This window comes from Dunckerocampus dactyliophorus, chromosome 9, assembly GCF_027744805.1.
Source record: "Dunckerocampus dactyliophorus isolate RoL2022-P2 chromosome 9, RoL_Ddac_1.1, whole genome shotgun sequence".
NCBI lineage: Eukaryota > Metazoa > Chordata > Actinopteri > Syngnathiformes > Syngnathidae > Dunckerocampus > Dunckerocampus dactyliophorus.
The window spans coordinates 25,231,034-25,256,074 of NC_072827.1; the positions used below are offsets into that span (position 1 = coordinate 25,231,034).

General features: G+C 38.6%; 2 protein-coding genes and 3 non-coding genes across 6 annotated transcripts in view; 4 read left to right on the forward strand and 1 right to left on the reverse strand.

Annotated features, from left to right (window-relative positions):
- LOC129187603 (glycerol kinase-like) lies at positions 1 to 21,786 on the forward strand. Of its 2 annotated transcripts, none has more exons than XM_054787130.1 (19): positions 1 to 190; positions 2,960 to 3,033; positions 3,875 to 3,981; positions 4,052 to 4,129; positions 4,739 to 4,818; positions 5,912 to 6,049; positions 6,721 to 6,830; positions 7,959 to 8,025; positions 9,385 to 9,420; positions 9,500 to 9,567; positions 12,179 to 12,221; positions 12,295 to 12,375; positions 12,462 to 12,540; positions 12,676 to 12,772; positions 13,512 to 13,596; positions 15,285 to 15,405; positions 18,266 to 18,409; positions 18,512 to 18,602; positions 20,008 to 21,786. In XM_054787130.1, the coding sequence occupies exons 1-19, from the start codon at positions 137 to 139 to the stop codon at positions 20,042 to 20,044; spliced, it is 1,590 nt and encodes a 529-aa protein (XP_054643105.1). In that variant the 5' UTR covers positions 1 to 136; the 3' UTR covers positions 20,045 to 21,786. The 2 variants fall into 2 exon arrangements, with proteins under 2 accessions (XP_054643105.1, XP_054643104.1); XM_054787129.1 differs by having other exon boundaries at positions 18,512 to 18,606; positions 20,008 to 21,785.
- LOC129188251 (U2 spliceosomal RNA) lies at positions 11,551 to 11,741 on the forward strand. Its single transcript, XR_008572579.1, has one exon. It is a non-coding gene; the product is annotated as a U2 spliceosomal RNA (small nuclear RNA).
- On the forward strand, positions 16,234 to 16,424 carry LOC129188247 (U2 spliceosomal RNA). Its single transcript, XR_008572575.1, has one exon. It is a non-coding gene; the product is annotated as a U2 spliceosomal RNA (small nuclear RNA).
- Positions 17,552 to 17,742, forward strand: LOC129188252 (U2 spliceosomal RNA). The gene has a single exon (XR_008572580.1). It is a non-coding gene; the product is annotated as a U2 spliceosomal RNA (small nuclear RNA).
- ddx18 (DEAD (Asp-Glu-Ala-Asp) box polypeptide 18) overlaps positions 19,506 to 25,041 on the reverse strand; it is an 8,842-nt gene continuing 3,306 nt past the window's right edge. The window contains exons 8-14 of the mRNA XM_054787128.1: positions 23,891 to 24,030; positions 23,647 to 23,808; positions 23,409 to 23,561; positions 23,087 to 23,200; positions 22,087 to 22,143; positions 21,833 to 22,010; positions 19,506 to 21,743 (exon numbers count right to left, since the gene is read on the reverse strand). Of these exons, the coding sequence (XP_054643103.1) occupies positions 21,598 to 21,743; positions 21,833 to 22,010; positions 22,087 to 22,143; positions 23,087 to 23,200; positions 23,409 to 23,561; positions 23,647 to 23,808; positions 23,891 to 24,030 (950 nt within the window). The 3' untranslated portion in view covers positions 19,506 to 21,597. The remainder of the gene's footprint in view (positions 21,744 to 21,832; positions 22,011 to 22,086; positions 22,144 to 23,086; positions 23,201 to 23,408; positions 23,562 to 23,646; positions 23,809 to 23,890; positions 24,031 to 25,041) is intronic.

Here is a 25,041-nt window from a genome sequence, read left to right on the forward strand (position 1 = left end):
ACAGGTCCGACTGTTCTGTTCACGAGCCGACATCCCGCCTCCTCCTCATGCAAACAAGACGTGACTTGTGAAGAGAAAAAGTACATTTTGTGTCTATAACCGTACCGCCCGAAGACCAACAAGAAAAATTACAACCATGGATCCACTCGTGGGTGCTATTGACCAGGGTACGAGTTCTACGAGGTTCCTGGTGAGTGACGTGGCAACTTTTTACTGTGACAACGATGGTCCATGAAGGTAGTACTGTTAACTCCTACACTTGTATTGTAATTACACTTTTAACCAACGCCTTAGCGTTTATTAAAGTGCTTCTACACAAACAGTACTATTACACATGTAAATGGTACAAGGTGTACCTAAAGTCTGGGCACGCAAAAATACATATATAATACAATACAAAAATATACAGTATTTTAAAATATATGAAGTGTATGTATCCCTAAAGTCTGGACATGTAATACAGTGCTCCATCGTTTGTTTCGAGGATCGGTTCCCAAAATAGCCCGCAGTAAGTGAAATCCGTGAAGTAGCCAACATTTTTTGTTTGCTATTATATATATATATATATATATATATATATATATATATATATATATATATATATATATATATATATATATATATATATATGTATGTATATGTATATATATATGTATATATATATGTATATATATATGTATATATATGTATATATATATATATGCGCAATGCGCGTTCATATGCTATTAGAAAAAATATGCAAACTGTACTTAAAAAATCCGAGAAACAACGAATCTGAGAATTTGAACCACAATGTAGCGAGGGAACACTGTGTAGATATATAAAATTCATACATTATAAAAATGAAAAAAGTGATTAATTTGATTAATTAATCAATTAAATTAATTGATAAATATACATTAAAAAACAATATTTTTTTTATTTAATAATTGTATATTATACTGTATGCATTTTAAACCTGTGCATATATATATATATATATATATATATATATATATATATATATATATTATTTTACTTTATTTTAATTTATCAATTTTAATATTTTATATTTTTCCCCACTTTTAAAAATTATTTAATGTGAATTCTTTTGAATTTAATTTTTTTTTTTTCATGAAATAAATTATTATGTATTTTATATTGCCAGCATTAAGGGACACCCTGTATTTTTCAAAATATAGGTACACTGTTGACTTTCAAATGATTGGCTGGTCAATGATTGAAAGAATTGTATTTGTTGTATTGGTTTTGTTGCTCATGCATGTGGAAAGTGGTCACTGAGCCTTTTAGGATTACAGCTGATGTTCTTAATTGTTTTATTCTTTAGACCTGAGTGTTTAGCTCTGTCTGTTAACTGTTTTAAAGGCAGGACAATAACAAAACGCAACTGATAGTGGTGCTAACATGTTATCAAGTAACCAGGTTGTCTGTGGAAACATGTCTGTTTTTGTGGCTGTGAAAAAGAAATAATATAGCTTTTGTGTACATTGCCGTGCTTAAGAAATTTGACAAAAAAATCCAATTCAATTAAAAACTTTGTGAAACGTCTTTGAATGAAAGTGAAATGATCCAAAGTAGGTCATCTGAAAGATTTAAACATGGCAAAGAATACTGAGGCATTTTCATAAAAAGTTAAACTTTAAACAGGCTTGTTGTTTTACCACATTTTGCAAGACAAATGACATCTGCAATTTGGAGTTGTGTCCAAAGGGCGACCCACATTTAGTATGTCAATATATCAGCTATAACACAAAGCTAAGATGCTTTGGTGGCTGATCACGCACTTTTACAACTAACTTGTAACTTTTGTAACTTTTTTGGGTGTCCAAAATGTGGCCCGGGAGCCATCTTTTTGGCCCACGGCATATTCTAAGAAATACAATGGTAAAACAAGGGAAAAAGACATAATGTAACGACAAAAAGTTGAACTGGATAAATGAATAAGAGTAAATAAAATGAAGATAAATTGCTACACTAGAGTAAAAATGTAAAAGAACTGAATATAGATTGTGCAGTAATACGGAGTATTAGGGCCACATTGAAAAAAAATCTGAAACTTCGAAAATAAAGTTTACGAGATTTACGAGAAAAAAAGTCATAATATTAGATTTGCCCAAGGCCAGAGGTCACATAAGTCCTCCATTTTCATACAGTAGCTGTCTCAGGCAAAGCCGGTTACGATGGAGTATCAAAGCAATCTCAGATTTCAAGAATAAAGTTGTAAATTTTTTCCAATAAAGTCGTAAAGTTAACAGAAAAAACTCGTAATATGACAAGAATAAAGTCGTAAATTTACGAGAAAAAACTCGTAACTTTGTTACAGGCATTGCCTGAGATAGCTATGAAAAGGGGGGACTTATGTTTCCGTTGGCCTTGGGCATGCGGAGGGGGCGGGGAAGGAAAGCGGAAGTGAGAAGGGCTAGCCATGGTAGTCTGTTTGTGCTCAACTGCTCTGTTTGCCTTGTTATAAATAAAAGCTTGCCTCAGGCAAGAGGAAAGTTTCTTCCCTTCCTGAAGTGCTATGCTCTACTTTCCCTTTCCCACACGCATGACACGATGACACGTAATATTCCGACTTTAATCTCTTAGATTTTTTCGACTTTATTCTTGTAACGTTACAACTTTATTTTCGAAATCTCAATGTGGCCCAAACACTCCGTCGTAGTGCAGTGATGAGTAAAAGAAAATAAAAAAACGAGAATAAAAATAGAAATAGGAAAAAATGATGAATGAATTAAATATATTTCTTGATGCCATTGAAATTGGCATACGTGCTTCTGCTGTGGAGGTGAATAAATCATTTATTGTCAAATTTAATGTTGCAAATAAAGTCCAGAATTTGCAGATGCCAGCTTCACATGCTGCATGTTCAGTTTTTATTTTGATTAGACACGTGTACATCTTTTCACACGACCTCAAATGATTTCTTCTCCTTAATAAACTTGTTTTTTCGCCACAGGTGTTCAATGCCAAGACAGCGGAACTGATCAGTCACCACCAAGTTGAAATCAAGCAGAGTTTTCCAAAGGAGGGGTGAGGATTTTTGGCTTTGAAAATATCCTCAGATACAACATAATGCAAGGTATGCTATTAACTGGTTAGAGAGAAATTACTTCAGGCATGAGCAAACCAGCAAGAATGCAAGTCAGATGTGTGGAAATAAGTTCTTTATTCCTTGATTAAAATGATGGCAGCAAGTGGAATGCATGTCATTGCTTCTGTTAAGCAAAAGGTCGAGCTTCTGAAGTTGGCAGTGTGATGCTTTCTTTTTAGCTTGGATCTCGGATGCAGAATATCATGTTCTGATGCAGACAGTGTTTAATATTGTTGTTGTTATTTATTTATTTTTAAACACGCCACGGCCCAATTCAAATTCAAATTCTTTATTTTTAAAAAAGGGACAGTGTACATTAATCAACATTTCTTTGCAGAAAGTAAATGTACCCGAGTTAGCCGAAAGGCAAATTTTCATCGGCAGTCCCTTTGCAGATGGTAATAGACCCAACAAAACAAAACAACAAAAAAGAAACCATACACAACAGACATAGACAGAAATACAGTCGGCATTACATATCACCACAGTACAAGTTATATAATAAAATTAATAAAAACCAAAATGAAAATTATAATACAAACACCGCCAAGCCAGCCATATTGGCTACCTTACCGTTTACATTTCATTTGTTCACTACCTGACACAGGTAAAATAATGGATAGTACCAGTGATACTGCTAGTGCACACATCTTTGCGAAGAACGCAAATGGCCCCCGTGCCGGACTTTGGACACCCGCGCTTTACAAGATTGTCAACATTTTTCATTGTTTCATTTTAAGTGAGTCTGAGAAAAACATTACCCCTACGTTGTATGCTTAGGTGGGTGGAGGAGGACCCCAAGGAGATTATACAGTCAGTCTATGAATGTATAGAGAAGACTTGTGAAAAACTTGACCAGCTCAACATTGACATCAGCAGCATTAAAGGTTGGACATAATAATAATAATCATCATTTTGGGACAACTTTTACTGCTATTACTACTACTGTTTTGTCAGCGGTGGGCGTGACCAATCAGAGGGAGACAACACTGGTTTGGGACAAAGAGACTGGAGAACCTCTCTACAATGCTATTGGTATGTTTTTACAAGTATCTCCCATATTGTCATGACTACATGATTACACACATCACATCACCAGCTGCTTCACAGGGTTACACAGGGTGTCCCTAAGTGTGGACATACAGTATATTGTACTTGTGACATGTGTGTCCGCAGTTGTGAATGTGAGTGGTTGTATGTGCGTACCATGTGTCCTGTGATTGACTGTTGGCCATGATGATGATACTGTAGGCATCAACTCCACCATGATGTGGACGAGCGTACCATCACTGTGGGTTTCACAGCCCATTTCTATAAACCGTATCCTGTGTTATAACCAGTGGCAACTGTGTCTGTTTAATGTCTTTCAGTTGTATTGTTCATAAATATGTTTGCTGTCATTGCAGTGTGTAACATACAATGTTCCTGTTATGCATGTAACACCGGTGTTTGATTTGTTTTATTAAGATGCCGCCGAATTTGGCGTAATCACCAAATGTAAACTCTGCACTGTCATGGTGAATGCCGTTTACAGTATTTATTTACGTACTGTAAGTGTAGTAGAAATTGCCCTTTGCCAAGCAACTGTGTGTACGGTATTTGTCCATTTTCCTGCCAGTTAAGTTTTCTTTTTTTACTTTGTAGTTTGGTTAGACCTGCGCACACAGTCTACTGTGGAGAGGCTCATTAATAAAGCACCAGGCAAAAACAAGAATCACCTCAAGGTGAGAGGGATTGATCATTCTTATCTGTACACTTTAGTAATAACAAGTGGAAGCGATAAACATTTTTGCTCGCCACACTACAGTGTCTCCATAAAGTCTGTACATATAATATATACGGGTAATATACATATGCAGTACATACATTACATACAATATACTGTAATTCCCCAGCTCATGAGCTTTCTCTGGTGGCAGCCATTGGCCAATGACCTCAGCTGGGAATAATGCTCTATGGGAAGAAAAAAAGAATTAAAATGCTTTTATTTAAAAAAATGCACACAAAACTTTTTTTTAATAAATAAAAGTGACCCATTTGGGTGATATTTCAATTAAATTAATAAGTAATAATAATGAATCATTTTTAAAAAATAGAAAAATAATAATAAAATACCATAAAAATATGTATTTAAACAATTGTTTAAATATTGTGGCGAAATGTAAAGGACAGTTACAGTAAATAGCTCTCTGTTGCGCATGTGATAGCTCGTTGACGACATCACTTTTAGCTTTTTCATAAAGTACTGGTATAACTTTCTGGCTAAAGTGAGGACATGATGGTATGGTAAAAATAACCGAAACGGTACGCAAGTGGACCGAACCGAACATGCAGAACCGAAACGGTTTAATACATCCATGTGAACCGTGACACACCTAGTATATACAGTATGTATGTGTATGTTTTTCTCTCTAAACTTAGTGGGTGCCGTTTAAACACCGGTGCGTCTTATACACTGGAAATGACGGTACGTTATACGTTTTATTTTTTTAACCATTTAAAAAGAATTCAAATAAAAAATATTATTTATGTATAATATATTTAAGGTCTAAATGGGCTACGTAACTAACTTTAGTATTAAATTTAGTATTAAAGTGACTAAATCAAATAAAAAAGAAGAAACAAATGATGTCAATAATATTTATATTCTTTTTTAATTTATTTTTTTATATATTTATTTTTAAAATGGTAAATTATATAATTGTATAATATATAAATTTTTGCCTGTATGTCCACAGTTCAGGTACACCGTTTGTACACTGTATATTTTCCACACTTGGGTGGGAAGTTCTGATCAGTGCTTCTGCTCTCCTGCAGCACAAGACAGGCCTTCCCATCAGCACCTACTTCAGTGCAGTGAAGGTGCGTTGGCTGCTGGACAATGTGGACGAGGTGCACCAGGCTGTGTTATGTGGGCGTGCCATGTTTGGCACTGTGGACTCCTGGATCATCTGGGTATGAGCTCACTGCACCCACCATCAGTACATTAGACGCAACAATAAATCACATGTGTGAACCTGACACAATGTCAGAAGGAATTGTCCTAAGTGCATGCTGTAGTTGAATTGGAGCTTGTGCTGTTCCCTTAGACAGCCAATTGTGACTGCGAAACCATAAAATGCATAATTGCCTTATTTTATTATTACCAGTACATAATTATTTTCTTCTGCATTTGGTTATTAGACTTCTCATTTTGGAATTACAAGTCAAGGAAAATAGTGGCAAGCAGATATTCAAATATATAATACGTATATATGTTGTGACATTTTCAAAGATTTTTTTTAACGGCCGTGACAGTATAAAAATACTTGGAATGTCTTAGTGGATCAAATATTGAGTTAAAAGGGAGGAAAAACTACAATTGCATGGAGTACATATTTTCAATCCAAATTGAAACAACAAATGCAACTAGAGGAGGTAATTTGTGAAGAATTTGCATGTGAATGCTAAACAGCTGAAGTTGAACTGAAATGCTGTTTGGAAAATATAGAATTACGGGAAAAGTGGCATTTTTTTTTACGTAGAATGAGAGTGAACTTGATGTCAAACATACTGTGGCCCCTCACAGTTAGTAGATAATTATAGCTATTTACAAGGTTTAACTTCATGTCATTTTGGTTGCTCAGTGCCTGACAGGTGGTAAGAATGGAGGAGTCCACTGCACAGATGTTTCTAATGCCAGTCGCACCATGCTCTTCAACATTCACACTATGGACTGGGACCCTGAACTCTGCAGGTAACCCCCGCTGTTGAAAAGGGGTAGTGGTTCCTTTAGACTTGGGAAAGACTCCGGTCAGAGAATCATTGGATCATCTTTATTATGTAGGTGGATGGGCTCTTTTAGGAATGTATATGTGTGTTAGTCCAGATCAGCTTGGCTTCGTCCAAATAGGTGTGTGTCCAAAGGGCCGTATGTGTGGTCTAAACAATAGGAACACATGCAATTACAAACAATGCCAAATAAAGCAGCCCAATAGCACTCACATGGCACAAATAAATGCATGCACAGTACACATATCCAGTCATGCTAAGAGATAGACACAAGTGAGAGCAAAAATGCTAGTCATTGAGCCGGTTAGCAAACAATTACAACTATAATGTCATCACTTCTCGACAGTTACAGTTGGGGTGCACACATGCACAGTGTGTGTGAGTTGAGGCGACTGGGTTGATAATTGACACACTCAGAGCAGGGGCCGGCAACCTTTAGCATCGAAAGAGCCATTTTGCCTCCTTTTCCAGTAAAAAAAAAAAATAGTCTGGAGCCCCAAAACACGACACAGCTTATAAACTTGTACCTGTTACCTGTTACAACAACAGAATTCAACAAACAGAAGTGCAGCGACCATGTGTAGGCCTACTCCGAAATAATTTCAACACTGAACTCTGTAAGCCTTTCTGAGTGGTTCCCATATTTTGTTTAAAATTAAAACAAAACTTAGCCAACTTTAGCATAAAAAAGCTCATCAGATTTGACTTTTCTGCATATCAGTGTTCAATTGCGTTTATGCCTGTGCTGAATTGTCACCAGTGACTATTCTATTGGTCCTGTCCTTGACTGTCTTCACAGAGAGAGGCGTTCTTTCATTTCCTCAATCATTTCTTGTTTATCTTTGAATTTGAATTGACTTATTTTTCCAGTAGCGACTAGCGACAAATGTAGGGACTTGTAGTTGGAGACTTAGTGAAAGCACAGTTTTTCGATAGACTAAGTGAAAGCACGTATTTTTCGGCGCTTGCTGCGATTGCTTCCGAGAGGTCCTCCCTGCCTCGTAGCAGTAAGTGTGTGAAGTCTGACAATGTAATGCTGTCCCAAATAAATACAAAATATTTGAACACACATTTCCTGTTTTGCTTCTTTTAGTTACTTTGATATCTCAATGGAAATTCTCCCCAAAGTCAAAAGCTCCTCTGAAATATACGGCCTGATGGTAAGTTCTGTTCAACGTAACACAAACCATCAACACACTTTTTCACATCAATAATCTACTGTTGTGCAACGCACATTGTGTGACACTTTCCACTGCTTTTACCATTTTCACTGTCATTCATGCAGCTGTTTCAGTCTTTTGAGCAGCCAAGTTCAAGTTAGCTCAAATAGTTTGTTGTTCACTTTGAGTCAGGGCTGTTTCCACCAAGGGATGCACACGTTGTAAATAAAAATAAAAGATGTGGGGACGAGTTTAACACAATATTCTTCACATTTGGGATTATAAAACCTGTGAAAACCAATCCAATACAGACAGGCAGTTAAGTATACTTGACATATAGTTAAGTATAGTCACATACAAATTAGAGGCACATACACTAGAGGTGCGTACATTTTTCTCAATTTAAATGAATGAATACATTGATTATCCAAATACTGTACTATGAGTATTCATCATCATCAACTTTATTTTAGACACATGCATGGCCCATAGTACATTAAAAGCAAAACATGATGCAGTAAAAGATGTTTATCCATTGCTATATAAGGTAAGGAGACAGTGTTTCCAGAAACGAGAAAAAAACCTGGCCAAGCTGTGCACAGGCTACTAGTTTGTTTGTTTTTACAGCATGTTAGCCTGCACATGCGTCTGTACATCCACACTACATCAGGAGTACAATATGCTGGGAAAATGCTGTTTTAACAAATTCTGAGCACATATAAAACTTACATACGTAATTTTAATATCCAAATTGAGGCCAATAATTTTTATTTTTCATAGCTAACAACTTTTCTCGCATCATTTTCAAGATAATTTTAAGTACAGCCCTAGTTGTCCTTGGTAATTTTCTGATGCAGGTCATTTTTAAGGTTATTTTTTTTACGCTGCGGGCCGCAAACGCAGCCAACGTACAGTGGAACCTGCTTAAGTCGGCCCCGCTTCAAACCCATTCAATTACTTTATTTTCCAGATTATTGAGCGCACCTGAATACAACCACTAAATTTAAATCCTCACCCATTCTACTTATATCTCCAGTCAGTCACAAGTAAATGTGCAAAGAATGGTTATTTTTTGTCGACAGCTTATGTTGATGTCAGTCACTCAGTCCAGGCAAGGTGCATTGATGTAAACAGGTTCCACTGTACAGTATTTACTTCTTTGGAGACCACTATCTTTATCATCTTAGAACTGTTGTGAATCTTCATTGCTATTTTGTCCAATTCACCTCTCATGACTGTATGTCATGTTTCTGACCTGAATGTCCATGGTCCTTTGTTGAGCTTAGTTCACTTGTTGAATGACTACCGTCAATCCCTTTGACACGTGAATGTTAATCATTCTGTTCTTCCTCTTGCCAGAAAACAAGCAAGCTTGAAGGAGTGCCAATCTCTGGGGTAACACCTTTCACTTATTAACCTCTTACAGTGTGCCTTTGTCTGATATTGTCTTATTTACCAACAATGTCTTTCTCAGTGTCTTGGCGATCAGTCGGCAGCCCTGGTTGGTCAGATGTGCTTCCAGGAAGGCCAGACCAAAAACACGTACGTCATTCACAATGTTGTTTAACCTTCTGCAGCAGGGGTGGGCAAACTTTGGGGTTTTTGGAACACTTTTGTTTTTTAAAAGTGACAAACAAGGCAGGTCATTGAAAAATGAGCCTTGTAAGCATGAAGTATCACATTTCCCTATTGAAGTGCTCATGACACCAAGAAAGTTTTGAAAAAAAACAATAACAAAATGGAAGTACTCACTTTTGTTATACACTCATTTTTGTTATACTGCTGTCTTTCTGAATTGACGCCATCTTGGTTGTGACATCACAACCAGAACACATTCTGGGAACCACGTTGAAACACATGAGGCCATGAACTCACAGCAAAGCCAAGAAAGTGATATGTTCACAACAATAACACAATAATAACATCCACTGATATTTTGTTGTGATAACTATGATATAACACACACCAAAAAATGGCCACCGGTATGTTTTTTGACTGTCAGTATGTGGCCCTGACAGCTCTGTGCACACTGCAAAGTCAAAGACCAGAACTGGACCATAACAACAGCAAAAGCATTGTAGTGAACAAGAACGTCTGGTGTAAACGTCACTTGCGCCTCCTCCAGTCCTGGAAGAAGTGACGAAAACTGGAAAAAATGGTAAATGTTTCAACATTTGAGTGTAACCCGCCCTGTTTCGCACCGCCCGCACTGGGGCTCGAACACAGGACCTTTGCAATGGGAGGAGAGAAAATAAATTAGCATGCGTTTTATTGTCATGAGCACTTTAATCATTTAATACGTCAACAATTTCCCTTTGTAATGTGGGTTGAATTAGTTCTTTATTGACAGAAGTCACCATCCTGTCATTTTGCAGGTCCAATTATATTACAGATCGTACTCGAGCAAGTCATAAACATGGCAAAATTCAATTAATTCATGTCCTCCCGCCAGCTGATGAAGGATAGCCAGTGAGCCTCGCCAGCTGTACAATAAAACAGGCCACATTTGGCCAAAGGGCTGTGCTTTGCCCACCCCTGGTCTATAGTATACAGTCATGTAAAAAATTCTTAGACCACCATTGTTTCTTTAGTTTATTGATCCATTTTAATGCCTGGTACAACTAAAGGTAATTTTTTTGGACAAATATAATGATGATAGCAAATATAGCTCATAAGAGTTTAATTTAAAAGCTGATATCTAGCAACTTCCATGGTTTTCTTCATAATAACCAAAATCACTTAAGTTAATCACTTAAGTCATTTAAAACATTTATTAAAACATTTAAATCAACAGTTTTTAATATTTTTGCCAATGACCCAATGTTGTTTGTAATGTCCGACACTAGATGTCGCTGTTACTTTCTTGTTAGAAATGTAATAGTGTTGGGGACGCAGAACATTTCTTTAAAACATTCATCGCTAACCATCTGGCGAATTGGCGTGTTGTATTTCACCACTTGTCTTTATGTTTAGTTGTGAAAGCACAATCCTCCACATTAGCCCAACAACTGCCGGGTTCTGTTGTATATGTTCTTATTTGCCAGCTGTATGATGGAGTTCACACGCCGCGTCACCGGGTAGGGGTCGTGTTATACTGCCGGTGGAACCAGAAAGACACCGGAAGTAGTATGGTGACGCGTGCTCGATGATTGCGTTTATTAAATATTAACCACGCAGCTTCTTTGCTTTTTGCAACAATATCACACCAACGTTTGTGTGTTTAGAATTGACTGTCTATTGTTGTCGTTAGTTGTATAATACTTCTGGTGCGGTTTTATGAAATATATTTACCGCCGCTTCCTATTGGATCGACGTTAACCACGTGACCGTACCAAGCTAAATAATTCGCGTGAATTTCAGTCATTTAAAGTATTTAAATCAACAGTTTTTAATATTTTGCCATTTAAAAATGCATTGTTGTTTGGCGTATTGACGTGTGACGTTGGTTGGGCAGTTGGTGTTTGTAACCGTCACTTTAGCTTGTTGTGTCAGGAGTCACGTCGTCCTACCTGACCAAATGAGGTTATCGCTTCTCGGCCTTTTGGCTAAGATCAAGTGTAGTATCTGTTCTTATCAGTTTAATATCTGATACGTCCCCTATCCGGGGACCATATATTAAATTGATTTTTGGAACAGGGAGATGGAATAGGGGCTTGCTCCGTCCACTCCACGCATCGACCTGGTATTGCAGTATCTCCAGGAACGGTGCACAACCCGAATTGTTAATAGTAATCAATAATGTATACTCTCTGGGGAGAGTAGAGGAATGGGACGGACTGATACGCATCTGTTATCTGGGGTATTTACGTTTTTAGGATGGGTATATACAGTATATATATATACACAATAAGTTGTAAAAAATGCATTCATAGTCAATACATTTAAAAATAAAAGCTACCAAATAATTTATCAATACAATATATTTATTCTCTAAATATAAAGTTCAAACTGTTTATATATTGACATGTACATTGCCAAAAATGTAGCTCTTATGAGCTATTTTTGTTGTCATTGTTATATTTGCCCAAACAAAGGTACCTTTAGTTGTATCAGGCATTAAAATGAACAAAAAACTGAAGAAATCGAATCTTTTTTTCCGTGACTGTATTGCTATGGTTGTTGTTTCACTGGATTCTTTTCTTGCCGTGTTAAGATATGGAACAGGTTGCTTCATGCTCAGAAATACCGGACACAAGGTAAGCTCCATCATGATGACGTTGTGTCTTGTGTTGTTTCCGCTTGTGTTTAATGTTCTTGGGATTCTTCCAGCCCGTGTTGTCGGAGCACGGCCTGCTGACCACTGTGGCCTACAAACTGGGGAAAGACCAGCCTGCTTGCTATGCTTTAGAGGTTTGTAACAGCTATGTTGTGCTCCATAAAAGTTCTCCAATTGAGTGCTTGGTGCGGTCATTAGACGCCAACACGCTCTCTTGCAGGGCTCTGTCGCTATCGCTGGGGCAGTGGTTCGATGGCTGAAGGACAACATGGGCATCCTGAAGTCATCCTCAGAAATTGGTATTCAGTACTCACAAGGCATACTCCATTTTTATCTCCCTTCTGGCAGGAGCTTGTCATCTACAGGACACACTCCTGCTATAAACAATAAACAGTATGCTTACAGTTATCTTTTCTCTTACTTTGTCATTTCAGAGAAATTAGCTGCCGCCGCAGGAACGTCTTATGGTTGTTATTTTGTGCCTGCTTTCTCCGGGCTCTATGCCCCATATTGGGAGCCCAGTGCACGCGGGTGATACATGTGGCTTCTAACTTTGTTGTTTGATACATATATACAAAAGCCTGCCACAAGCCTGCCAAAAGCCTAATCAATAAATCAATGAACCGCAAAAACATACTTGATCATTTTGCCGGTCTCGATATATTGACATGTATGTGCATGCGTGTTTGTTTTCCTCCGCTCTCTCTAACAAACAGACTGGATTACAAGAGGGTTCATTTCTTTCTGGTGTTCTCACATTACTAACTGAAAACCTGAATGAAAAGCAGGCTTGCGGGCGCCTCGTGGTTGTGGGGGCCTATCCGGTGCCCGTGGGCACCGCTCTGGTGACCCCTGCCATATGTTGTCATTACATTAATGACAAAATGATGTCAAAGCAATGGTGACAATATTACATACATGTATTAGCATTACATTCATTAAAAGAATTTCTCATAATACTGTTGACAATAATATCGTTTATCTGCAATCATTTGTAAAGAAACAAACGTCAATTTATCAAGGCTGAAAAATGATCGACTTCGTTTTTATTTATCATGTGATTAATTGATTCATTGATTATCGTGACAGGCCTTGTGTCCATTTTACAAGTAACGTCAGTGAGCGCAAACATAAATGGTGACAGTTGCACAGTACATATTAATACAATACAATACATATAACTAGCATAGGGTGCGACTAAAGACTAGTGCAAAATAACATTGGTAATGTGAGCACATAACTCAACAAGCTTCCTTTGTGTTTTTTGTAGCATCATCTGTGGCCTCACACAGTTCACCAACAAAAGCCATTTGGCTTTTGCTGCTCTGGAGGCTGTCTGCTTCCAAACCAGAGAGGTATGTAGTCTCCTTCATGACTGATGTCCACATTGTGGCTCTGCAGGGTTTCTCTAAGGTCTGGACATAAAATATAATATGCATTCAAAGAAACTTGTCTTTAATTCATAATTACTAAGGCTGTCACGGTGTGCTTATTTGTATGAAACCATTCGGTGTCTGACTTTAGGATCCTGTACCGTATTCGTGGGTGCAGGATAATATTTTATTTTATTTAATTTTAATTCAGTTTTTGTGAGCCAAACCATTTAAAATATCTATTTGTTGCCCGTAGTGATGGGATTTTCGGCTCTTTTAAGGGAGTCGGTTTGTTTGACTCGGCTCTCTTTCAGCACCCAGATAGTCTTTTCAACCTTCTACTGGTCCCCAGGGAGGTGTCCAGGAGGCATCCTGACCAGATGCCCGAGCCACCCGATATGGCTCCTCTCAATGAAAAGGAGCAACGGTTCTACTCCGAGTTTGTCCTAGATTACAGTGCTTCTCACCTTATCGCTAAGGGAGAGCCCAGGCACCCTACGGAGAAAACAAATTTCGGCCGCTTGTACCCGCAATCTTGTCCTTTTCCAGAATATCTTTGAAGCTGTCCAGAAGTCGTTCTCCATGGCTTCCCCAAACTTCGCCCATGTCCGAGTTTTTTGCCTCTGCGACTGCCAGAGCTGCAAACCTCTTGGCCTGCCGGTACCTGTCAGCTGCCTCCGGAGTCCCATGGGCCAGAAAGGCCTGATATGACTCCTTCAGCTTGACGGCATCCCTCACCGCTGATGTCCACCAAAGGGTTCTGGGATTACCGCCACGACAGGTACCACAGCTCCCATCAGCCACCTTGACAATGGAGGCACGGAACATGGCCCACTCGGACTCAATGTCCGCTGCCTCCCTTCCACCATGGGGTTGGGAGTTTAAACTGATTCTGACAGTGGACTCTGCCAGACGCTCCCAGCAGACCCTCACAATACCTTTGGGCCTGCCAGGTCTGACCGGCATCCTCGCCCACTATCGGAGATAACTCACCACCAGCTGGTGATTGGTTGACAGCTGCGCTCCTCTGTTCACCTGAGTGTCCAAAATATATGGCCACAAGTCCGGTGACATGGCCACGAAGTCAGTCATCGTAATGTGACAAGCTGTTTTCAATAGAATCCACATTTTACAGACTAAGGTTTGATTCTCATGGTAATAAAGGATGAAATGTGTCCCTTGTCAGCTCAATACAGGACGATTCAAAGGGACGATTGGCAACCCCAGCTAGCCCCTAATAAATGCCTATATTGAAATAATAGTACTTTTAAAAAATGTGTTATAATAATATGAGGATGACACCCTTAATATTATTTTATGTTGGCACATATAATAAAGAAAAGTCAACCGAATCGCAGGAATTTGTATTTATATTATATACATTATACTTGCTTCATGTAATTATTGAAGTCAATAATTATTTTAATTTAAAAACATTACAATTAAATAACTTAAACAGATAAATTGTAATAAATCAAATATATAATATCCATAACATACAGTAAAATTAAGTGAAAAATAAAAAAACGTGTATTTATATTGAATAACAATTATTTTCATTATGTACTATATGCATTTTTGCCAGTGTCCAGACGTTAGGGACCTTGTACTACAGAGTCATCAATACATCCAACAATGCTTGAATGAATCTTCTTCATGTCCTCTTGTAGATCCTTGACGCAATGAACCAGGACAGTCGCGTTCCTCTGGTGCAGCTGCAGGTGGATGGAGGCATGACGTCGAACAGATTACTGATGCAGCTGCAGGCTGACATCCTTGGAGTGTGTGTCGGTATAATCAACCGTTCTGTTTCCCTTTTTTTGCCCGTCGCCCTCTCGCTTAAGTCGTTTCCCTTCCCGTATATTTCCCGAATTTAAACTTTGAATCAAAAACTAGTATGGAGGTTTGCCCGACTACCCAATGTTGTTTGTAATGTCCGACACTAGATGTCGCTGTTACTTTCTTGTTAGAAATGTAATAGTGTTGGGGACGCAGAACATTTCTTTAAAACATTCATCGCTAACCATCTGGCGAATTGGCGTGTTGTATTTCACCACTTGTCTTTATGTGGAGTTGTAAAAGCACAATCCTCCACATTAGCCCAACAACTGCCGGGTTCTGTTGTATATGTTCTTATTTGCCAGCTGTATGATGTAGTTCACACGCCGCGTCACCGGGTGGGGGTCGTGTTATACTGGAACCAGAAAGACACCGGAAGTAGTATGGTGATGCGTGCTCGATGATTGCGTTTATTAAATATTAACCACGCAGCTTCTTTGCTTTTTGCAACAATATCACACCAATGTGTGTGTGTTTAGAATTGACTGTCTATTGTTGTCGTTAGTTGTATAATACTTCTGGTGCGGTTGTATGAAATATATTCACCGCCGCTTCCTATTGGATCGATGTTAACCACGTGACCGTACCAAGCTAAATAATTCGCGTGAATTTCAGTCATTTAAAGTATGTAAATCAACAGTTTTTAATATTTTGCCATTTAAAAATGCATTGTTGTTTGGCGTATTGACGTGTGACGTTTGTTGGGCAGTTGGTGTTTGTAACCGTCACTTTAGCTTGTTGTGTCAGGAGTCACATCGTCCTACCTGACCAAATGTGGTTATCGCTTCTCGGCCTTTTGGCTAAGATCAAGTGTAGTATCTGTTCTTATCAGTTTAATATCTGATACGTCCCCTATCCGGGGACCATATATTAAATTGATTTTTGGAACAGGGAGATGGAATAGGGGCTTGCTCCGTCCACTCCACGCATCGACCTGGTATTGCAGTACCTCCAGGAACGGTGCACAACCCTATTTGTTAATAGTAATCAATAATGTATGCTCTCTGGGTGGAGTAGAGGAATACGGCGGACTGAAGCATGTCTGTTGTCTGGGGTAATTCTATTCTTAGGACATACTGTATATATATTCTGTGTATATATAAAATACGTTGTAAAAAATGCATAAATACTACCAAATAATTTATCAATAACATATATTTATATTTATACATTGTAGTACTAAAAATCGCTTAAGTCTTACATGAATAGCTGAAGCATTGTACTGCCAAAAAATGTAGCTCTTATGAGCTATTTTTGTTGTCATTGTTATATTTGCCCAAACAAAGGTACCTTTAGTTCTTTAGTTGTAGTTAGTCGCTTCTCAGCCTTTTGGCTAAGACTGCGATCGCCTCCTACGGGTCGGGAATTGTATGCTTTTGTGGCATAGGATTCTGCCAGTCATTTGGAGGATATTCTTGGCACTTTACAGTGCATTATAACTTTGTTGTTTTCACAGTATATAAAGGTAAGTCAAACTGTTTTTTCTGTAATTGTTTTTTAATTATTTGTCTGTTGTTTTAATTGTATTTATTGCACACTTTTTTCATTTTAGCTGGTGGTGCCTCCATCATGTCGGCTAGCCATGCTGGTATGCGGAGGCACCACAGCATGCGTTTTACTCTCAAGCAAGTGGATGGTGAACAACTTGGAATGTCCAGACTGGACTTTTCCCGGAAAATCATCCAACAGACCCTTAAATTCAAACCAGAAGATTTAAATTGCATTTTGACACTGCCTTTTCACAAAGGTTTTGATGTAAGTTTTCAGTCTGCTGCAACTCTGAGAGATTTTTGGCTAAGGTATGAAGATGCTAAACCCCAGTTGTCTGTGTTCAATGTGGAAAAACTGACTGACAATGCTGCTAAAACTGTTATTGTTCGAATGTTTAATGAGACAGTGACCGCAGACTTACTCACTTAAGTAATTTAAAACATTTATTAAAACATTTAAATCAACAGTTTTTAATATTTTGCCATTTAAAAATGCATTGTTGTTTGGTGTATTAACGTGTGACGTTGGTTGGGCAGTTGGTGTTTGTAACCGTCACTTTAGCTTGTTGTGTCAGGAGTCACGTCGTCCTACCTGACCAAATGTGGTTATCGCTTCTCGGCCTTTTGGCTAAGATCAAGTGTAGTATCTGTTCTTATCAGTTTAATATCTGATACGTCCCCTATCCGGGGACCATATATTAAATTGATTTTTGGAACAGGGAGATGGAATAGGGGCTTGCTCCGTCCACTCCATGCATCGACCTGGTATTGCAGTATCTCCAGGAATGGTGCACAACCCTATTTGTTAATAGTAATCAATAATGTATACTCTCTGGGGAGAGTAGAGGATTGTGGTAGACTGGTACACATCTGTTGGCCGGGGTATTTACGTTCTTAGGACATACATATAAAATATGTTGTAAAAAATGCATTCATAGTCAATATCTTTAAAAATAAATACTACCAAATAATTTATCAATATATAATATATTTATTCTCTAAATATAAAGTTCAAACTGTTTATATTTATACATTATACATTGTAGTACAAAAAAGTGTAATTATTTTTAAAATATTTATAATGGAATTCAAGCAAAATATGCACAGTATAATTCAAATAAATAATTGTCCATATTTTCTTTGTATAATTGTGTTGGATATGCATTTTCGCCCATGTGTCCAGACATTATGGATATATAATTGTATATAAATTAGGATTATTAGCAAGAATGCATCCATGAAAGATTCTGAAATAGGCTACAGCTTTCTGCCATTGGCTCAAGTCAGATTTGTGCTTATTTCTTTTCGCCCTCTTGGCCCAGTGAAACCTTCCATGTCAGAGACAACGGCTCTGGGGGCCGCAATGGCGGCAGGGGCGGCAGAGGGGGTCAACGCATGGAGCTTGAGCCCCGTTCATCTTCCTCGCCTCGCTTGTGAAAAATTCCAGCCTCAGATCAACTGTGACGGTATGAAAACGCAAGCGAAAAGGCCTCAACTATTCTGAAACGTAGACCTGGACTGCGGTGTTTCTGAAATCAGCTCTCTTTATTTGTGCCATCTTGTCATAGAAAGCGAGTTCCGCTTTGCTCGCTGGAAGAAGGCTGTCCAAAGATCCATGAATTGGGAGACCTCAGAGCCAGGCGGCCCTGACAACACTAGGTTGGTATGTACCACTGTATGCCACCATTATACCGCTTTACATTCATATTCCCGTATTAAGCAGAATAATCAATAAACACATCAAGATGATTTTGCAGTTGTTAAAAAGCTTGGGAGCCCAAGATTAGCTCATTTAAAGACCAAAACCACACGGTTTCTGCAGGTTTCAACACGTCAAACGTCAAACTTTTTAAAGACCATAATGAAGAGCATTTAAGACCCATTTCACATCCGTACTGGCATGTAAACAAAAAAAGGGGATTCACAGGTACTTGAGTACCGTCCTGTAGTCATGTTGCAGGAGTCAAAAATAGAAACATTTAAAGGAAAGACTGATGTTTATACATTTGTTTTACATAAAAGCAACATGAATAAATTTTAAAGATCTTTCAAAATTGTATTTAGACATTTTATGAGATTTTAAAATAATTTTAGGCATTTTAAGGCCTTAAATTGTAATTATCGCATTTTAGACTTAGGACTTTTTAAGATTGTGCAGATGCCCTGTTTAAATAATTCAATATTATGGAGTGCACACATCACACACTATTTTCACACAATATTTTGATACCAGTATGTGAAAAATATGATGATTAACACGTAAATGGAAATACAGTCATATCTCGCCACATTGGGGTTTAAAATTTGTGGCTTCACACACGGTTTTCCAAAAATATCTCAAGAAATCATGTCGTTTCGTTGTTGAAGACTATTAGTCTAAAAAAATGCATATTTAAGCCAATTTTCCTTTTTTTGGCCTAAATGAAGCATTTTCACACATAAAAATCAACAAAAATAAAATATAAGGCATTCAAAAGATACATTCAAAGACGTTAATGAAATGTAGGATTCTTCCTTCAGCATTGTCACTGTAATGTTCGGTGAAACAAGTGCCACACTTGATCGCTGGAACAACAGGCTTTTATTGCAGGTTTGAATTATCTCACAACAGGCACAATAACATAATAATTGTAATAAGAATAATATTACTGGCTACTGCTGCGGCCGTAATGCACTCAACTCTGAACTTCCGTCACTTCCTGTCCTCCACACATCCGGAACACATTTATTGCAACACACACATGCATGAGTTTTACTTACATCTTTTTCTGATCGTATTTACTATATTGGGTAATACGAGTATAAAGGGGTTTTACGCTAGTTTATGTCTAGAGGGCTCTTATGTTAAAAACGGAATTTGGAAGGTCGTAAACAGATTTTCTATGCTCCATAACTACGAAAATATTCCATTTATAAATAAGGAACCCTACTTTGTGAGAATTCCCTTATCACGGTCGGGTCTGGAACCAATGAATCACGATGAACGAGGGAGTAGCGTATTCTTATTGCTTGTGGATGCAACCTTAACACATGGAAACAGTCATTGTTCATTCATTTTGTGAAGCCCACAGATAACCGTGTTAGCGTGCCAGCTGGACTGAAGAGTGGAAATTGCGGGAGCAACTAGCGGACAACTTTATTTAAAAAGTTAACTTAGTTTTCATGGTTAAGTATGGCAACATGGTCTGGAGCGCAACTGTTGTACCAAAAGAGGAGCTGTGGCGGCAATTGCAGACACTGGTCATTGTTACTTGTTTTTGTTGGCATATTTAAAAAATGTTTAAAATGTTAGGCTCACAGAGAAGACATTTCAAAAAGTTGCTTGCTATACGTATAGAAAATAAAGTATTGTCCTCAATGTGAATAGTCGAGGATAATAAAAGAAAATATATAACATTTATGTAGCATTTGGATAATCAGGAAATTATTAGTAAAGTAAAATTGTATATTTAAAATAATCAAGGCTCTAATTTGTACGTAGTCAAGTACATTTAACTACTTAGCACAGGTTTCCACAGTGCACGTTTTATTTTACTGGCTCTTAGCATGTTGTAACAATAAAATGAATTAACGATATATACTGTACGATTCGGTAGGACACTAATTTGCATCTGTAATGCAAATCTCAGATGTGGATGATTTGTTCAGATATTTTAGCAAATCTTGGCCGAATACATGGGATTGCTTTCAGCATCTTACTCATGTATCAAAGTGGGCCCCCCCATCCTTAAATTTTGATGTACACGACCCTCACTGGAAAAAGTTTGGTCACCCCTGTTGTAAACTGGTCTACTGAAATGTTAAGAGGGGAGGAAATGGAAAAAGGTTCCTCCACGTCCTCGTGCATCTTGTTGCATGAAAGAACAGCAAACTAAATGTGTGTGGTGTTACAAGGTAATCAAATATTTCTAAGTATTTCAAATCCAGACAGTCTATTATGTGGAGCATCAAGAATGTTCAAGTACTACTTTTAAAATCCTGATTTCAACATTTGCTGCAGTACGTTGGTGCTGCAGTACAGTAAGTGTCATAATTTGTAATGTACTGTAAAGGGTGTGTCTGACGTGTGGACATACTGTACATACAGTATACAAATAGTTAATTATTTTAAAAAATATTGCAATTAAGTCATTACAAATCCAAGTATTTAGTAGAAATAAATATCAAAATGGATATTAAGTACAGATGTTTAGTTACATAAATTATTTTTTATAAATGCATTTTTGTCTGTGTCCACACTTTAGGGACACCCCGTATAAGTCATTTCATATAAAAAGGTACTTTTTGCAATGAAAGTGACTGCTGCTGCAACATTTCTCATGTGCACAGTACGTACCTTGTCCAGTTAGAGTGGTATGCATGAATGCATTGATTGCTGTGATGGAGACTTGATTTGTGGAATAAAAAGTTGGATCTCTCATTACGGGTGTAAAAGCTCATTTCAAATTAAGTCCATTTGATTCTTCAGTGTTATGAGATTTAATATTTCAATCCAATGTACTTGAGTTTTGTGAATGTGCAGACTTACATATAAAACACCCAGGAAATATTGTCAACATAATACAATTCGTGCACATGAAGGCCACAACGGGACTTGAACTCGTCCAAGGTGTGGGCAAGGGGAAAAAAGCTGAGAAGAAATCAGAGTCCAGGTTTAGCGAGAGAACTGCCTTCTGTCATTCCTTCCTTTGTTGACATGCTTAAAGATTTTGGATTTGTTCACATTCTTGGACTTCTGGTACCCAAAACCGCCGCCGCCGCCTCGCTTTTGCAGCTTTGTGCCTTTGCTGCTGTTGACGTCTGAGTGGGGGAGATCTCGGTGAAGGAAATAAATAACAGCAACACACCCTTTCACACAAAATGCTTCATGAAACAACAGAAAAGGATACTGAGATCAACGTAGGGAGGAACTTTGAATCCAAAGGACAAGGCCACCATGAGGAGGTCCAGCGTGTTGACGCTGTAGATCTGTTTGAGCGAGTGGGAGTCGTAAGCCCTCACGTAGGACTTGTACGCCTCTTGGGCTGACTTGTGGAGATAGTAGTTCTTTTCGATAAGCTTCTCCAACTGAGAAGCAGATATTTGTGTTACGTACGAGTCAAATCATCGCAAATCTCAGTTCCTAGAGTGACAGATTTATTACCTGGGACTGAATATCTGAGATTTTACTCCAGGAAAATTCAAACTCACTCAAGGGGACCTGGAACACACAGATTTTTTTTAAATGGTACTTTCTCCATCAATTAGTGCCGTCTCGGCTGGTACAAACACAGTGGACTAAGTATGTACTCACACTACACACACTCAATATCCACCACAATCCAGAATAGAAAAATAATCCCAAGATTTAAACCAAAAGTCCTGTGCCTACATCCATGTGTAATAAAAGATGTCATTTAATTTATGCAATTACTGCTCACAGAAATGGCGTCTTCAGTTCACACCAACAGGTGAGAATGCAAGTAAAGGGATGCACCTATTCCGTCTATAAAGCCTCCTGAGGGGAAAACAAAAAAACAAAAAACCCTCCAAAAACAGCAAACACCCAATTTACATCATGTGACTCGGCGAAATAGGTGTGTCCCATTATGTGCATTAAATGCCTGCCTCTTTTTAGCAGTTTTATATCTTCAGAACACAGAAAAGAGAAGGACGTGTGTTCATGTCTCATAAGGATTGTGGATGATGGGCAAAAATAAAGTGCAAGTTTCCTTTCAAAGGGACTGTAACTCGCTCAAAATCATAAAAATATATATATATATATATATATATAAATAAATAAAAATAACACCACCACCGGCTAGCATATGTTCGCAATAGTGGTTTAAAAAACAGATTGTGCATAAAAATGTTGATATTTTTTACAATTATAAATTAAACAGCATCAAAATTGTCGTAAAATAAAATTGGCCTTCACAGCTGTCTCGTATACACGTACATGTTTTAGCGCGAGCACGTACACAGAAGCTGTCTCGGGGAAGCGACCAACAATTTGGAGAAGTGATTGTACAACTAAACGGGTTGTAACGTGAATGATCAGTGTGAACGCAGGCCAGCGGGGGCCAGGGGATTGAGGGGGAGTCACATTGAATGTCCAAGTGTGAGTACGCCCTGAGGAAAATTGGGCAGCTTGAGATGAATACCTTGGCCTGCTTGAGGAAGCGCAGGAATCCGAGCTCCTCAGGTCGGAGGATCAGGAGTGCGTGCCCTCTGCCATTGATGCCTCGTGCCGTTCGGCCCACTCTGTGGATGTACTCCTGTTGGGTTGGAAGTAAAGCTTGAAGAAATAACACTTCTTATCTGATGTAGCTTGATGATGTGACCAGAGAAACCGTGCTTCAAGTGGGAGACGAATGCACCTGACAACACAAGGGTCTTCTGTGGTTTCCTCTAGATTTACAGCTTTGCTACACCCGGATTATATTGATTCAATAGACCCATATTATAACACAGTCAAAAAGAGACCTTGGGGTCATCTGGGGGGTCGTACTGGACGATCCAGTCCACCTCAGGAATGTCCAGACCTCGAGCTGCGACATCAGTGCACAGCAGAATGCCTGAGTCTGCATTGCAGAACTGGAAGAAGGTTGTGGTGCGTTTGGTCTGCTTCTGCTTGCCCTAGTAAAGGACAAACAAAGCTGGCATTGACACATCTACCTTCTGAATCATGTAGGACTCATAGGTCATGCAAGCTGAAGCTTACGTGGATGGCCATCACAGGAAGGTCAATGTAGTTGAGTAGCTCATAGTGGAATTTGACGGACATGCAGGAAGAGAAAAAGACCATCAGCTTCTTCTTGCGGTTCTTCTTGAGGAAAGTGAAGAGCAGCAGGAAGCGCTTTTCTGAGGGACACACAACATAGCCCTGGGAGCAGAGAAGCAGTTAGCATCATCAAAGTCTGAAGACACCAGGCACGTGGACATTGTGGGTGTGCCGCCAACACCACCTGCTCCAAGCCATCCACCGTGGCATTGTCTTTGTTGTCATCCACGCCCACATACAGCGGCTCTTTCTTCAAAGAGATGCGAGCCAAGTCCTCCACCTTGCGAGTCTGTGTGGCTGAAAACAGCATGGTCTGCCTCCTCTCTGCAGAGCACGCACAACAACCACAACCAGTCATCCAGAGCAGATGTTTTCAAAGCCCATCACACAACTCCAGACCTGAAGAGTACAGCTGTTATGAGTTGAATGTTGGTAGTACTTGTTTTTAATCTGATAACAGGAAGCTGAAAGTAGGCAGTGTTTGTTAAACGAAACACAGTAGCATATTAGCATAAAGGCAGTCCTTGTGTTACGTTTCACGGTCACGTACACACTCCCATAAATGACTAATACTCGACAAAAATACAACGAGTTACGTCTGCGCAGCAAAAGGATTTGTAGGGCGGAAGGTCGACACCGCTTTGTCTTTTTAATTGACTCTTTTGACCAACGTGTGTAAAAGAAAAGAAAAGTGAAATTACACATGATAAAATGCTCAAAGTGGGCGATCAACATTGGCTGCATGCCCAGTCCAAGCGGCTAAAACACCACGACCGTCACTGAGGATAAACATGGTGTTCTTGAACATGTGAAAGGGTCTGCTCCTATGAAATGGACAGTGGTAACTAAGCACCGTAGTGTTCTCATTATTGAGACTTCTTCCTGGCAATATGCCCGTCTCTCCCTCCCTTGCAACGCCCTTTCCCATGTGCCAGAAAACCACAGGGATTGGATTGGTTTTAGCCTTTTCAAAAAACAAAACAAAAATCAAAAATAAAAATAAATTAAGTGTTCGCCGCAATTTTCAGTTTTTTGTATAACAGTTTGGACACTCCTGACTTTCAGTATTTTATCTGACAGTCAGCCACCCAAAATGGTTTCTGATCCCCCTACATTTGGAAAAAGGCCAATTTAGGCCATAGTTGCTCTACCTTGAGGGGAGTTGGCACTAGCAAATTACAATTTCATCAACCCTTTCAAAGTCATGTAAATATCCCAACATCGGAATGTCACTAGAGAATTATCAACTGGGGAGGTGAAGATTGAAAGCTGAAAATGGTGTAGTACGCATTTTCATGCTTTGATAATCACACTTTAACGCGGTGTGGTGATAAT